The 16132-nt window shown below is 36.2% G+C and overlaps 1 protein-coding gene across 1 annotated transcript in view; it reads left to right on the top strand.

Moving 5' to 3' along the window:
- The window catches only part of DNAJC15 (DnaJ heat shock protein family (Hsp40) member C15), a 62623-nt gene extending 47723 nt beyond the window's left edge, over nucleotides 1-14900 (top strand). The window contains exon 6 of the mRNA XM_019749795.2: nucleotides 14679-14900. Within this exon, the coding sequence (XP_019605354.2) occupies nucleotides 14679-14749 (71 nt within the window). The 3' untranslated portion in view covers nucleotides 14750-14900. The remainder of the gene's footprint in view (nucleotides 1-14678) is intronic.
- Nucleotides 14901-16132: the final 1232 nt, after the last annotated feature.

The following is a 16132-nucleotide window of genomic DNA, read 5'->3' as shown; positions in this document are numbered from 1 at the left end:
GTGTTATGGAAATGATATCTGATGTACAGTAGTAGAAAAACTGCTTTAGCAGCTATGAAGAACATAGGGAGTCGAGTGGAAGCATGGAAATTAGTAGAGAAAACTGTAACTCAAGAAAGAATATTGGTTTAGAGTAGGGTTTTTGTGATGTAAAGAATGGTCTAATTCAGGATATATTTTGAAGGCAAAGCCAACAAAGCTGTTGGATTAGGGGTGAGAAAGAATGATTCCTAGGTTTTCGGCCAAAGCAATAAAGAACAGAAAACATTTCTATAGTTAGAAACTTAGTGGGGTTCTATGTAACATCTAATAGTTAAAATGTTGCATATATGTGTGAAGTCCCTCTTCTATGCCTTTGTGTAGGCAGAATTATGTTCACTGAGAAGAAACTACGGGCAGTGAAGATTGGACCTCTGTAAGGAAGACTATCCTTACAGTAGGAGCTATTTTAGTTTCCCTTCACAAAATATCAGTCAACAAATTACTACTGAGTACCTACTGGAAGGAAGGCCCTGTCCTAGACACTGAAGCTGCAGCAGTGGAAAAAGTGATATTCAGGCAGATCAGTGAAGGTAATTTGAGATAGCAAACTGCTGGAGGACAGTTGGTAGGGATGTCATAGGAGATATTTAAGACCCTGCCAACTCTAGGTTTCTGTGATTCTCTAATGACCTGATAAACTGAATCAGACTCAAAGTATTCTTCAGATCCTCCTATCTCAATTGATTTTTTTTTAAAACAGCTATATTGAGATATAATTTATGTACCATACAATCCATCCATTTAAAAAACAATTCAAAAGTTTTTAGTATATTTACAGATACGTGCAGCTATCACAATTTTAGAACATTTTCATAACTTCCAAACAAAACCCTATGTCCTTTAGCTATAGCCTATGCTGTTACTAGCAATTATACATATATTTGTATGTCATAGACCCAACAATACATTTTATACATGTTATTTTTTATAATTGCTTTTTCTATCAGTTAAGAGAAGAAAGAAAACTTTGCATTTGTATTGTCTTTTATAATTATGTAGTGACTTTTACCAAGTGGTCTTTGTGTGTGCGGATTGAAATTACCATCTGAGATCACTTGCTTTCATCTTAAAGAACTTCCTTTAGTGTTTCTTCTAAAGTGGATCTGCTAACTACACATCTTGTCAGTTTCTGTTTATCTTGGATAGTGTTTGTTTCACCTTCATTTCTGAATGACAGCTTTGCTGACATAGGATTCTTGGTTGACATTTTTTTTCTTTGAGGATTTTGAATATGTTATCCCAGTTTTGCGGCCTCTGTTAATTTCTGCTAAGCTAGCTATTAATCTTACTGGGATTTCTTTATAAGTGACACTTTTTTTTTTTTTTTTTCTTGCTACTGTTAAAAGATGAACTGGGGCATATTAAAAATTTTAAGAGTTTGTTTAGGCAAAATCTATTTGAATTGGGCAGTGCCAAACCAGAAGTGGTTATGAGTGCTCCACTGACAGGGTTAGGAGAAAGACTTTTATAGAGAAGGGGCAGACAGAAAGCAAGGATATTCTTTGACAGGCTATAGCTTTAACATTTATTTGCCTTACTTGGAAAAGTCTAATTGGCTGTTTGTGATTAGTTGTCTTCAGGTTTCGATTTCTTAGTGTTAAGGGATTTATAGGCTTAGGTTTTGGTTACATAGACTTCTAAGGCATTTTAGCCACCTCAGTCTAATGGCCTCCTTATTTAATTAATTTAATACTACTTTCCAGATTTTCTCCTTGACTTTGACTTTCAGCATTTTTATTATGGTGTGTCTGTGTATGTATCCTCTTTGGAGTTTGTTGATTTTCTTGGATGTGTAGGTTATTGTTTTTCAGTAAACTTGGGAATTTTTTTAGCCTTTATTTCTTTAAAGATTTTTTTCTTCTCCTTTCGGTACTCCTATTACACATATATTGGTAGATTTAATGATGTCCCACACATTTCTCTGAGGCTCTGTTCTTTTTTCTTTATTCTGTTTTCTCTCTGGTCTTTGGCTTGCATAATCTCAATCACTGTGTCTTCAGGTTCACTAATTCTTTCTTGTGCCACTTCAGATTTACTCTTGAGCTCCTCTAGTAATTCTTTTTTTTTTTTTAATTTTAGTTCTGTGAATGTATTTATAATAGCTACTTTGAAATCTTTTTTTCCGTAAATCAAACATCTGGACAATCTCACAGGTAGTTTCTGTTGCTGCTTTTTTCATGATATATGTACGGGTCATATTGTCATCCTTTCCTGTTTCTTTGTATGCCTTGTAATATTTTGTTGGAAACTGGCTGGATTATTTTAGTGAAGTCTATACTCATGCCCACCCCTACCACACCCACAGTGTTAAGCCTATTACACTGTTCTCAGGGAGGCACAGCTTTGGATTTGCCCTCACGCACCTGGGATGACAGTGGTACTGGTAAGGCTTGCATCTTCTTATGTCTTGATCACACCCAACTGTTAAACTCCACTAATTGTGACCAAGTGCCCCAAGACATAAATTTCCCTACAAACTAATAACAATCAAATTATAGCTCGTCTGATGGAATAATGTCTGAGGTCAGTGCTTGATATTTGTTCTGAACCCAGGAAGGCACCTTTCTGCTCTCTTATTTTTTGGTTCTGTCCTGTGAACTGGCCTACAGTCTAAACTGTATCTTCATTGGATTCATGAATCTCCTCCCAGTTGCTTTTCATCAAAACTTGTACTGTTCTTGTTCTGTCCTTGAGAGTACCCTCCACGCTGTTTCAAATGAATTCAGTTCCTTTGGGAAGAGATTAGGAGCCATTGGTTTTTATGCACTATTTATTCCACAGGCAAAAATCTGGGCCAGGGCTCTGGAGTTGAGAGAAAACTATCACAGATTTCTCACTGAGTGAAACCCCTACTGTAGGAGCTAAGTGTGCAATAGAGGGGGCAGTAGCCTGAGGTCTTCTTGACTTGCCTCTCCTGGTACAGAACCACCATGCCTTATGGACTGGGAGAAGGGCTGTTGAGCTCCCAGCAGTCTAAGGGAGCCAGGCCCACGGTAGAGCCTCTGTTCCGCTTGTCTGGGGCTTAGCCTAAGCATCAGGCAGCCGAGGGCAGGAACAGAAATATGGAGATCTTGTTCCTCCCAGAAAGAAAGCCCTCTTTCCAGGAGCTGGGAAGAGAGGGAGCCCTGTGTTCTTGGCTGCAGCAGTCCAGCTTGGAGCCTCTGTCTTGCTGAACTGGGGTGTGTGTGTGTGTGTGTGGGGGGGGAGCTGTTTTGGTTCAAATACCACAGATTCCTGCTTTTCTTACTGAATTTTCATCTATTTTCTTGAATAGATGTTTCTTTTTTTAAAATTTTTGCTTTTAAGACCATTTCCAGAGGCTTCAAATCATTAGGATTTTTGATAGTCTTCAGCAGTTTCACTGGGGAGCAGATCAGTGGAATTCTTCATGCCAGAAGTCAAACTCCTGTCTGCCTCCATATGATTGTAACAGTTTTCTTCTTAGAGAGGTGGGTGGCCTGTAAGAACCCTTCAAATCGGTAGATGGCAATACTTTTTACTTCTGTCTTACAGATTTGGAATGTAGACATTTATAAGTTTCAATGAGAGTTAAGAAATATGGAAAAATCCGTGATAAGATTTGTCTAAGAAAGACACAAGGATAAAAGGAGAAAACAAACAAATGAAGATAAAAAATATGAATAATAAAATGGTACTAACTATGTACCTATCAATAATCACTTTAAATGTAAATGGAGTAAATGCTCCAATCAAAAGACATAGGGTAGCTGAGTGGATGAGAAAACAAGACCCATGCGTATGCTGTCTATAAGAGATCCACCTCAGATCAAAAGACACACAGACTCAAAGGGATGGCAAGAGGTATTTCACACAAATGGAAATGAGAAAAAGCTGCAGTAGCAATACTTGTATCAGACAAAATAGACTTTAAAATGAAGACTGTAATAAGAGACAAAGAAGGACATTACACAATAAAAAAGGGATCAGTCCAATAATAAAGGGATGGCCCTAGTCAACATTTATGCACCTAACATAGGAGCACCTAAATATATAAAGCAAATATTGATTGATATGAAGGCAGAGATCAACAGTAACACAGTCATAGTAGGGGACTTTAACACCCCAGTGATACCAATGAACACATCTTCCAGACAGAAAATCAACAAGGAAACAGAGGCCTTAAATGACACACTATTTCAGATGGATTTAATTGATATTTTTAGAGCATTTCACCCCAAAGCACCAGAAAATACATTTTTTTCAAAATGCACATGGAACACTTCTCCAAGATAGACCACATGTTAAGCCACAAAACAAGTCTCAGTAAATTTAAGAGAGTTGAAATCATATCAAATGTCTTCTCTAACCTCACTGGTATGAAACTAGAAATCAATTACAAGAAAAAAAACAAACAAACAAACAAAAAAAACCCTGAAAACCACACAAACATTTGGAGGCTAAATACATGCTACTGAATAATGAATGGGTCAGCAATGAGATCAAAGAAGAAATCAAAAGATACCTGAGACAGATGAAAATGAAAACACAACCAAAAATCTGTGGACACAGAGAAAGCAGTCCTAAGAGAGAAATTCGTTACAAGGCAGGCTTACTGAAAGAAACAAGAAAAATCTCAAATCAACAGTCTTATCTTTACACTTAAGGGAACTGGAAAAAAAACAGCAAACGAAGCCCAAAGTGAGCACAAGGAAGGAAATAATAAAGAGCAGAGCAGAAATAAATTAAATGTAGACTAAAGAAAACAATACAAAATATCAGTGATACCAAGATAAAATTAACAAACCTTTAACCAGACTCATCAAGAAAAAAGAGAGAGGACCCAAATAAATAAAATCAGAAATGAAAGAGGAGAAGTGACAACAGACAACACAAAAGTACAAAAAATATTAAGAAAACACTCTGTGCAACTATACACCAACAAGTTGGACACTCTGGAAGAAATGGATAAATTCGTAGAAGCATACAATTTTCCAAGGCTGACTCAGGAGAAAAAAGAAAATCTGACGAGACAAATTACTACCAACAAAATTGAATCAGTAATCAACAACCTCCCAATAAACAAAAGTCCTGGACCAGATAGCTTCACAGGTGGATTTTACCAAACAGTCAAAAAAGAATTAACACCTATTCTCAAACTATTCCAAAAAATGCAAGAGGAGAGAAGGCTCCCAAGCTCATTTTACAAGGCCACCAATACCCTGATTCCCAAACCAGACAAAGACATGACAAAAAATGGAAACTATAGGCAGTATACCCAATGAAAATAGATGCAAAAATCCTCAACAAAATATTAGCAGACTGAGTTCAGCAATACGTTAAAAAGATCATACACCACAGTCAAGTGGGGTTCATTCCTGGTATGCAAGTTTGGTTCAATATCCACAAATCAATGAATGTGATACACCACATAAACAAAATATAAAATAAAAACCATGGTCATATCAACAGATGCATAAAAAGCATTTGACAAAATCCAGCATCCACTTATGATAAAAACTCTCAGCAATGAGGGAACGTATCAACACAATAAAGAGCATATATGACAAATCCACAGCCAATATCATACTCAATGGGGAAAAGTGAAAGCATTTTCCTTAAGATCAGGAACAAGACAGGATGCCCACTTTCACCACTTTTATTGAACATAGTACTGGAAGTTCTAGCAGTCAGACAAGCAAAATAAATAAAAGGTATCAAAATGGGAAAAGAAGAAGTAAAATTGTCATTATTTGCAGATGGCATGCTGCTATAGAGAACCCCAAAGATTCCACCAAAAAATATATTAGAACTGATAAATGAATTAACTAAAATAGCAAGATACAAAAATTAATATTTAGAAATTGGTTGCATTTTTATATACCAATAACAAACTATCAGAAAGAGCAATTAAGAAAACAATCCCATTTACAATTGCATCAAAAAAATACAAATAAATTTAACCAAGGAAATAAAAGACCTGTACTCAGAAAATTGTAAGATATTGCAGAGAGAAATTAAAGAAGATACAAATAAATGGAAACATACACTCATGGATAAGAAGAATTCTAATGGTTAAAATGTCCACGCTACCCAAAGTAATATATAGACTCAGTGCAATCCCTATCAAAATACCAATTGTATTTTTCACAGAACTAGAACAAATAATCCTAAAATTCATATGGGATCATAAAAGACCCTGAATAGCCATGGCCATCCTCAGAAAGAACAAAGCTGGAAGTATCACTCTCCCTGATAATCAAATTGTACTGCAAGTTTATAGTAATCAGAACAGCATGGTATTGGCATAAAAACAGACACATAGATCAATGGAACCGAATAGAAAGCTCAGAAATAAATCCATTCATATATGGTCATTTAATCTAGACAAAGGAAACAAGAATTTACATTGGAGTAAAAACAGTCTATTTAATAAATGGTGCTGGGAAAACTGGACATACAAATGCATACAAAAAAATGAAATTGGACCACCTTCTTACAACATACACGAAAATAAACTCAAAATGGATTAAAGACTTAAATGTAAGACCCCAAACCATAAAACTCTTAGAAGAAAGTATAGGAAGTAAACTCTCAAACATTAGCTTTAGTAATTTTTTTACTGATACATCTCCTTGTGCGAGGGAAACAAAAGAAAAAAACAAACAAATGGGACTACATCAAACTGAAAAGTTTTTTCACAGCGAAGGAAACCATCAACAAAACAAAAAGATGTCCCACTGAATGGGAGCAGATATTTGCCAATGATACATCTGATAAGGGGTTAATATCCAAAATTTATAAAAAACTCATACAACTCAACACCAGAAAAACAAACAATCCAATTAAAAAATGGGCAGAGGACCTGAATAGACATTTCTCTAAAGAGGACATACAGATGGCCAATAGACATATGAAAAGATGCTCAACATCACTAATCATCAGAGAAATGCAAATAAAAATCACTATGAGATACCACCTAACTCCTGTCAGAATAGCTGTCATCAATAAATCAAGAAACAACAAGTGCTGGTGAGGATGTGGAGAAAAGGGAACTCTCGTGCAGCCACTGTGGAAAACAGTATGAAGTTTCCTCAAAAAATTGAAAAATAGAGCTACCTTATGACCCAGCAATTCCACTCCTGGGTATTTATTCAAAGAAATTCAAAACACTCATTCGAAAAAATATATGCACCCCTATGTTTGCTGCAGTGGTATTCACAATAGCCAAGAAATAAAAACAACCTAAATGCCCATCAACAGACGATTCGATAAAGAAATTATGATACATTTTTACAATGGAGTATTACTCTGCCATAAGAAAGAATGAAATCTTACCATTTGCAACAACATGGATGCACCTAGAGGATATTATGCTCAGTGAAATAAGTCAGACTGAGGAAAACGAATACTATATGATCTTAGTTATGTGTGGAATCTAAAGAACAGAATAGACAAACAAACAAAACAGAAGTAGACTCTTAGATACAGAGAACAAACTGGTGATTATTAGATGGGAGGGATGTTGGGGATGAGGGAGAAAGTGACGGGATTAGCAAGTACAAATTGTTAGTCACAGAATAGTCACGGGGATGTGAATACAGTATGGAGAATATAGTAAATAATGTTAAGACTGTAGGGTGTCAGATGGGTACTGGACTTATTGGGGGGATCACTTCATAGATTACATAAATGCATAATCACTGTGCTGCACAACTGAAAATAATATAAAATAATATAGAATGTCAACTATAATTATATATGTGTGTGTATATGTATTTTATACACACATACACACAGCATAGGGAATATAGTCAATAGTATTGTAATAGCTATGTACAATATCAGATGGGTAGTAGACTTGATGGGTTTATCACTTTGTGAGGTGTGTAAATATCTAATCATTATGTTGTTTTGTACACCTGAAACTAATAAAAAAAAGAAAATAGTGGAATAATGACTCATCACTTTTTCTCCTCCTCATCCAAAACACCAGTCTCAGGTCTCATTTGTGTATTCAGAGCTGTGTTGATAATGCAGAGAAATCGAAGACCTAATTGCTCATCAAGGTTATTTATTATTTAATGAATAGATAGATATGTCCTTTAAAAGACAAATCACAAGGCATGATTTCAGTCCTCTCAAAAAGGAAGAGGACCAGGAATGGGTAACCGCACGTTTAATAAATCCTGGTAACAAAATGAGAAGCAGTTTGGTATATTGATTAAGAAGCTTGCAGGCTCAAGAGCCAGGGTTCTCCCCTCATATGAACTCTGTGGTGGGATTCAGTCTCTTTATGGAATGGAAACAAGAATTGCACAGCTGGAAACGATGGCTGCAAGAACCAAATGAAATCATGTGTTAGAACGATGCCCGGTCACTGTCCTCATCACCACGGCCTTCATCGTAGGTTTGCTGAGCCCCAGGGATTTTTGGACCATATGAATTTGTAATGTCATCAAACTGCAGAGAGGTGAACATATCTCCAGTGTTAGTTTTTCGATAAACTTTCAAAAATTGAAATATAAGTTCATAAAAGTATACAGATCATAAGTATATGACTAAATGAATTGTCACAAAGTGACCCCATTTATGTAGCCAGTACCCACGTTGAGAAGTAAAACCATACAGAAACTCTCCTCATGTACTTTTCCAGTCACTCCCCATTCCCCAAAGGTTACTACTATCCTGACTCTTTTTTAAATTTATTTATTTATTTTATTATTAGTTTCAGGTGCACAAAACAATGTAATACTTAGACATTTATCATTTATATCCCTCACACAGTGTCAACCCCCCACCCCCCCATCCACTATCCCTCTGACATCGCACACAGCCATTACATTTCCACTGTCTCTATTCCTAATGCTGTACTCTGCTTCTTGTAACTATATATATATTTATAATTTATATGTATAAATAAATTGTAGTTGACATTCATTATGCTTCAGCTTCAGGTGTACAGTGCGGTGATCAGGCATCTACATCTTCCCTGAGGTGGTCTCCCTAATGAGACAAGATGAGACAAGTGTCTATCGGATACCCTACAAAATCTTTACAACATTGTTGATTACATTCCCCAAATTGACTTTCATAACCCCGTGGCAATTTATCTTCATCGATTAGCTTTGCTGTTTAGAACTTTATTTAAGTAGGATCATATAGTATGTAGTCTTCTATATTTGTCTTTTCTCTTGTATTATTTTTGTCAGATTCATTCATGTAGCAATGAATGTTATAGTAATGATTCATTTATATATTTTTTATTGCTGTACAGCATTCCATGGTATGAATATTCTACCATTTATTTATGTTTTTTCGTTTGGGTTGTCTCTTTTTCTTACTGTCTTTTGGGAACACCATATATTGTGGTATTTTAGATGTAAGTTCTTTGTGTTGCAAAGATCTTTTCTCTGTGACTTGCTTTTGCATATGCTTTATTGTGTCTGTTCATGAACAGAAATTCTTAATTTTAATATAGTACAGATTATCAAACTTGCCCTTTGTAGTTAGTGCTTTTTTGGTTTTGTTTAGGAAAATTTGCCTGTCTCAAGGTCATGAAAATCTCCAGGAGATAATTTCTGGAACTTTTACCTTGCATAATTATGTCTGTAATAAACTGGAAATTTATTTTTGTATTAATAGGTAGTATGAGATATGGGTAAAGTTTCAATTTGTATACAGATATCCAAGTGGTCCAGCATTATTTATTGAAAAGGGCTTTCTTTCCCTAGTGATCCACAGTGTTACCTTATTTTAATCAAGTAATCAGATTTTTATGGAAATGTTTTCGTATTTTCTCTCGTTGATTAATTTCATTATACTTATGACAGTACCACACAGTTTTAATTTATGTAGCTTCATAACAAGTCTTTTCTGGTAGTATAAATCCTTCAAATTTTTGCTTAATATTTTTGGCTATATGTGGCCTTGTGTATTTTAATATAAATTAGGAATTATCTTGTCAATTTGCATGTGCACATGGGCAAGCACACACGTACACATTCACTCGCAAAGCTCCTGGGGTGATGATTGTGATTACTGTGAATCTCTGGATCCATTTGGGGATCGTTGATGTCTTTACAATACTGAATTTTCTAATCCATGAACAAGACATATCCTTTCATTTATTTACATCATCTTTAATTTAATGAGGAGTTTCAGTTTTCCGAATTGTGGTCATAGACATAATTTGTTTAATTTATTCGTAGGTATTGATTTTTTAATTCTATTATAAATTTTGTTGTTTCTAAAATTTACATTGTATAGTTATTTATTTCTAGGACATAAAAATTGGTTTATATGTAAATTGTGATTGCATCCAACAGCTCATTAAATTCATTTATTAATTATTTCATTCTTTTCTTAGATCCCTTTGTATTTTCTGTATACTCAGTCATGTAGTTTTTGGAAAATAATTTCTTTCCAATCCTTACTTCTTTTTTGGGGAAAGGGGTAGAGGAGGGCATTTATTACAAATGGCTAGAATCTTCTATATAGTGTTAAATAGAAATGATGACAATAGGTATCTTTTTCTCATTGCTGATCTCAAAGCCAAAGTTATCAACATTTTACTAAGTATATTTACTATATTTTTTGATACTTCTATCAAATAAGTTTCCTTTTATTTTTAGTTTACTAAAAGTTTTGATTATGAGTGCACTGAGTTTTCTGCATCTATTGAGATGATTATATGACATTGATTCTTTGTTCTGTTTATGCGATATATTTCATTGATTAATTTCCTAATGTTAAAGTCAATCTTGGATTCATGATATATACCTAATTAAATTAGTAAACAATAATGCACACATCTAGGGGTTCCCAGTGTTTGGTAATTAATCAGTATGTTTCTAAATAATGCATGCATCAAGGAAAATATCACAATAGAAAGTAGTGGTCAAGAGAATTCACAAAGTCAGAGGTTACTTCTCTGAAAAATAACTAATCAACTTTATATTAAAGCATTTAAAATTTAAATGAAATAAATTCTAGGAAAAACATAACATCAAAACTGACCTAAGAAGAAATGGAAAATGAGGAGAATCCTATTGATTTGAGAAATTGAATCTGTAATTAAAAATCTTCCCATGAATAAAAAGCCTAGCCAGGATAGTTTTATAAGTGAATTTTTCCAAAAGAAAAAGAAATAGAAGCAAAAGAAAACACATTCTAACTCTTTTTATGGGGATAGCATATCTTTGATTATAAACCCCAGTGAAGAGCTCGCAGGATATATGTAGATGCAAAAACAAACAAAATATTAGCTGATAAAAACTCAAATTGTTCCTCAGTGTTCCTTCCCATGGCCAGGCCCTACCCTAGTTTGGGTGATTGTTCCACTTTCTGCCACCATACGAGGTCTGACAGTTAAGTTCAAGAACTTGTTGCAATGATACTGCTAACCTTTTTTGATATCAGAGGGATTATTCATTATGCATTTGTACCAACTGGACAGACAGTTAACCAAGTTTACTATTTGGAAGTGCTGAAATGGCTGCGTGAAAAAGACGACATGAACTTTCGCCAACAATTCATGGCTCTTGCATCACGACAATGCACCATCTCACATGGCCCTGTCTGTGAGGGAGTTTTTAGCCAGTAAACCAATAACTGTATTGGAACACTCTCCCTCTTCACCTGATCTGGCCCCCAATGACTTCTTTCTTTACTCAAAGATAAAGGAAATACTGAAAGGAAGACATTTTGATGACATTCAGCATTCAGGACATCAAGGGTAATATGACAACAGCTGTGATGACCATTCCAGAAAGAGTTCCAGAATTGCTTGGAAGGGTGGACTAGGCACTGGCGTTGGTGCATAGCTTCCCAAGGGGAGTACTTTGAAGGCGACCATAGTGATATTCAGCAATGAGGTATGCAGTGCTTTTTCTAGGATGAGTTCGCAAACTTAATTGTCCAACCTCATATATTAGATACATTTTTCTAGTGTTTCATGTAAGTGGAATTGTATAGTATATACTCTTTCATGTTTGGTTTCTTTGAAGGGAGAAAGCAGTGCAGAATGTTGGGCTCATCACCATGCATTTTTCTTATATCCAGGGTCTTGGACCTCAAGTCTTGGCTGACTTGGTAGACCTCCAGTTCTTTGCTTTCGATGTGTCTGCATTTTATTCAACCCTTGTAGTTGGTGTTAATGGGAGGGTTGGTTTAAAACATGATAGTTCATGATAGCCAAAACCAGAAGAGCTCCAGCAGTTTTTAGTGGAAGTACAAAGGTCCAGAGGTCAAGGGTGAGCGTGAGTATTCTAATTAAATAGATTCAAGATGATTCCCCCAAGAAATTTGAGCAGGATTGAAAGATTCAAGCAAATATGGTTTCCATTAAATGTAGGATATGTGTCCTGTATTGATTCAGTGCCAGAAACAAGATGTTTTAAGCAGGAGAACATTTAGTACAGGGAAGTGGTGGTTTGCGTGAAGGTCTGGAGGACTAAATTCCAGCCTGGACCTCCAAGGGTGACTCCTCTCATGTCAGTGATAGAGCGGCTTTGTTGGGCGGCTTCTGCTTCAGAGACACCCCTGGAACCGGGGAGAAGCCCAGTCGCTGCCCCGGAAACCCCATGGTCTCGTCTGCACAGCAGTGACAGAGGCCCAGCCAGAAAGCCTGTCACTCACCCTACTTGTCAGATCTCATAAGATTGCCCCTCATCGATAGGGTCTCACTTTGAACCAAGCACTCCTTGAAGGAAATAACAGGAATTGTAATTTTTGACGTAGGAACTTTTCCAAATCCTAGGAAGGTAGATTGAGGATAGAATGAGAGCCAAGCCAAAGTTCTTACCCTGGATATAACTGAGAAGTCCCGCGTCCCTCTGACTTAGAGGGCGAGTGGTACTTCATGGTTATTCTGAATAAACTGTCCTTTTTTCCTTCTAACATTGCCGTCAATAAATGTAATGTTTAATGAGACTTTTGATCTTCTGTACCTTTGATTTTTTTCTATCTGCTCAATGAGCCTATTGTGGCCTGTGATTTAAATATCCAGAATGCATATTAATCAATTATATGGTTGTGTTTGAGTTAACATTTTCCTGTTTGTTGAGGACATTCAAGATGCCTGGCATTACCTTGGTAACTGAACATTTAAACGGCTTACCAAGATTGACGTTACCTAATTCTAAGATCATTTTCAAAGATAATCATGAAATCAGTTTGTTTCATAACCCAGTGCGTGTGGAAACGTTCATCAGCTTCATTTGTTATTCTTATTGTATATTCAAGGACACTCTATGATATATTCCGTAAGTGTTCATAGCGATTCAGATCCTGATATGAAAATGGCAGTGGTATCCTCAAGGGCAAAGAGCTAGATACAGCTTCCTCCCCCATTGATTGCCCTTTCTGCTCCAACACCATGTGTGTGCACTTGTTTTCCCTGCTTTCTTTTCTCTTCATCAGGTGAGTGGTATGATTATCAATAAAAGGTCTGAACCAAGTCAGGACAATTTACGCCAGTACTGCCGTGGTTCCCCAAAAATAAGACCTCGCCGGACAATCAGCTCTAATGCGTCTTTTGGAGCAAAAATTAATATAAGACCCGGTTTTATTTCACTTTAAGACCGGGTCTTATATACTAGTTTTTGCTCCAAAAGACGCATTAGAGCTGATTGTCCGGCAAGGTCTTATTTTTGGGGAAACACGGTATCTACATGTTTTTTGGTTTGTTGTAAGCTGCTGAAGTCTTATGATGTTTCCAACAGCTACAAGTGGTTTGTACTCAAGGGGAGAATACAAAATAAAAACAAACACAAAGAAACCGGTAAGCTGTAATATGATTGTTAGCCTGAGTGTTAAACAATGAAGTGTTCGGGACTAGAAGTTAAAAGGCGGCTGAGGCTTAAATAGGTTTAATGTGACAGTCTGGGGCTCGTATTTTTGTGTGTCCAATAGGTTCTGTTTGTGATTTATAACGATTCTGAATTTTAAATTCACCTCAATTTTCCTCTTGTTTGCATTAGAAAGAATTCATTGTAAAGAACTCTGAAAAAGAACTGACTTCATTTTATTTTAGGGCGCAGTGAATGTGAGACTGTGTTTCCTAAGTATTCTAATGGAATCGTTTCAGAGAACAGGGAGCAGGCATTTCCTTCAGCGTTATCTTCATTATCATTGGTTCATTTGTTCCTTTGTATTAGTAAATGTCATGCTTAGAACTGAGTAGTATATAGTTGCCTTTTCTAACATATGTTTTATTTTTGTGAGTTTACAAGGTTTGATTAGACTCCAAAAGATCCTTTGGATTTGTTTACCTCCTTCAGAAAGATATCCTCCTTCAAAGAGAAATATTCTTCCCTTTTTAAAAAGGTCTTGGTGAAAGACCAGTATTTTATTCACCGAATCATCGCTTACTTTCATGAAATTCTCTGGTTAAATGGTTGAAATATTTGAGTGTTTTTCAGATTATTCTTGATAATAACTTTTTTTCATTATCTTTCTCAGAGGTTATCTTTGATTGTTGGTGTCTGTAATGCTTCATCAAACAAGTTTAATTTATGCTGTTTTGATTTCTAGTCAGCTTATAAAATAATTAGTCAGAGGATGAACGTGTGGGAAAATACCAGAATTATAATTAAGAGTGTTTTTTGCTATTTGAGACTTTAAAAAATGTCAATAATGAAGTGTGTTTTAATCCATTTATTGTTCATTGTCCTCAGGTGGATCTCCGTACTTAGCAACCAAAATAAATGAAGCAAAAGACTTACTAGAAGCAACCACCAAACAGTGACTACGTTGAAGGAGAAAAGGGAGGGGGACTTAGAAAACAAAGTCCTGCAAGTTAACCTAAACCACCCCTGTTATAATCGCATATATGTGCTGACCATAAATAATAACTTATTCCACTATTAAGGTATATAATAAAAGATTAATAATCTGTCTTTTATTGTCTTTTAAAGGAATATTTTAAAATTCTATAACTGATCCTTGTCCCGTTATAGTCTTACATGCTGTGTGATGTCATATAGTTTAAGATTGTTTGTTCTCTTGGCCCTAAATACGCCCCACAACGGCAGCCAAACAATATGATCATCATCGTGTAACTGGCGTTTGTGAGCAGCCGGTAGAAATGTTTCTACTGCTTATACTTATACTTACACTGTCCCTTGTGTCCTCAGAGGAATTTAGTGCTCTGCCTGTGTAAGGTGCTTTAAATGTTTTGAGACCAACCCTGACCACCACCCCCATGGGGAAATGAACAGAAACTTAATGGAATTTACAAAATTGTGTTTTCTGAAGTAGTGCTTTGGACTTGTTAAAGAGCCCTGCTCTCTCTGAGGCCCGATAGCTGAACTTGGAGAGCTGCTAAAATGATTAAAGATTTACAAAATGAGCCCAATGAGGAAAGGCTGAAAGAGTTGTAAGAAGTCTGAGTAGTTTGTATATAATTATAGTCTTCCAGTAGTGTATATTTATTCAACTGTTCATTCTACAAATATGTATTGACCACTTACAACGGGTAAGATGCTATAGTGGGTCCTCTGGGAGTTACAGGTGTGAACCAGTCATGGATCCTGGCCCAAAGGAACTTACATTGAGAAGAAGGACAAATCACAAGAATGCTATTAGAGACGTATAGGTGATATGCTACAGAAGTTCAAAAAAAGAATATTTTAAACTGAGCACACTGGGGGAGCTTCACAGAATAAGTGACATAGAGCTGGGCTTTGAAAACAACAGGGGACATAACTCTATGATTAGTGAGTCAGAGTTGTTGTGAGATCAGTCATAATAGCAGAACTAGGGTATGAATTATTGTGGTTAGAGGGCAGGGTTTCTCAAAGCAAGGAGTTGGCACGTGCTCTTGAAGGGCTGGCCCTGTGATTTACAGGCATTCTACTGTTTTCTCGGCCCCTGGTCACCATCACTGCACGGTCCCCAAGCTGAGAACACAGACTCAGATCCACACGGCCAGCCAGCATCACTTTCCCCTCCTTTACACGTTCTGGGTTTATCCCAGGTAAACTAGACTACTGCATTTCATCTATCCTAAAATACTTTTTAGTATTCCAGGTGCATCTTTCAGTTTATTACAGCCTGTGGTTCGGGAGTTCTCAGTCTTGGCAGCATTACCAGGGTGGAACTGAGCGATCCCTTTTTGTGGGGGCTCCTT

This window comes from Rhinolophus sinicus, linkage group LG04 (assembly GCF_036562045.2).
Source record: "Rhinolophus sinicus isolate RSC01 linkage group LG04, ASM3656204v1, whole genome shotgun sequence".
Lineage (NCBI taxonomy): Eukaryota > Metazoa > Chordata > Mammalia > Chiroptera > Rhinolophidae > Rhinolophus > Rhinolophus sinicus.
This window is presented reverse-complemented; position numbering and strand designations above follow the sequence as displayed.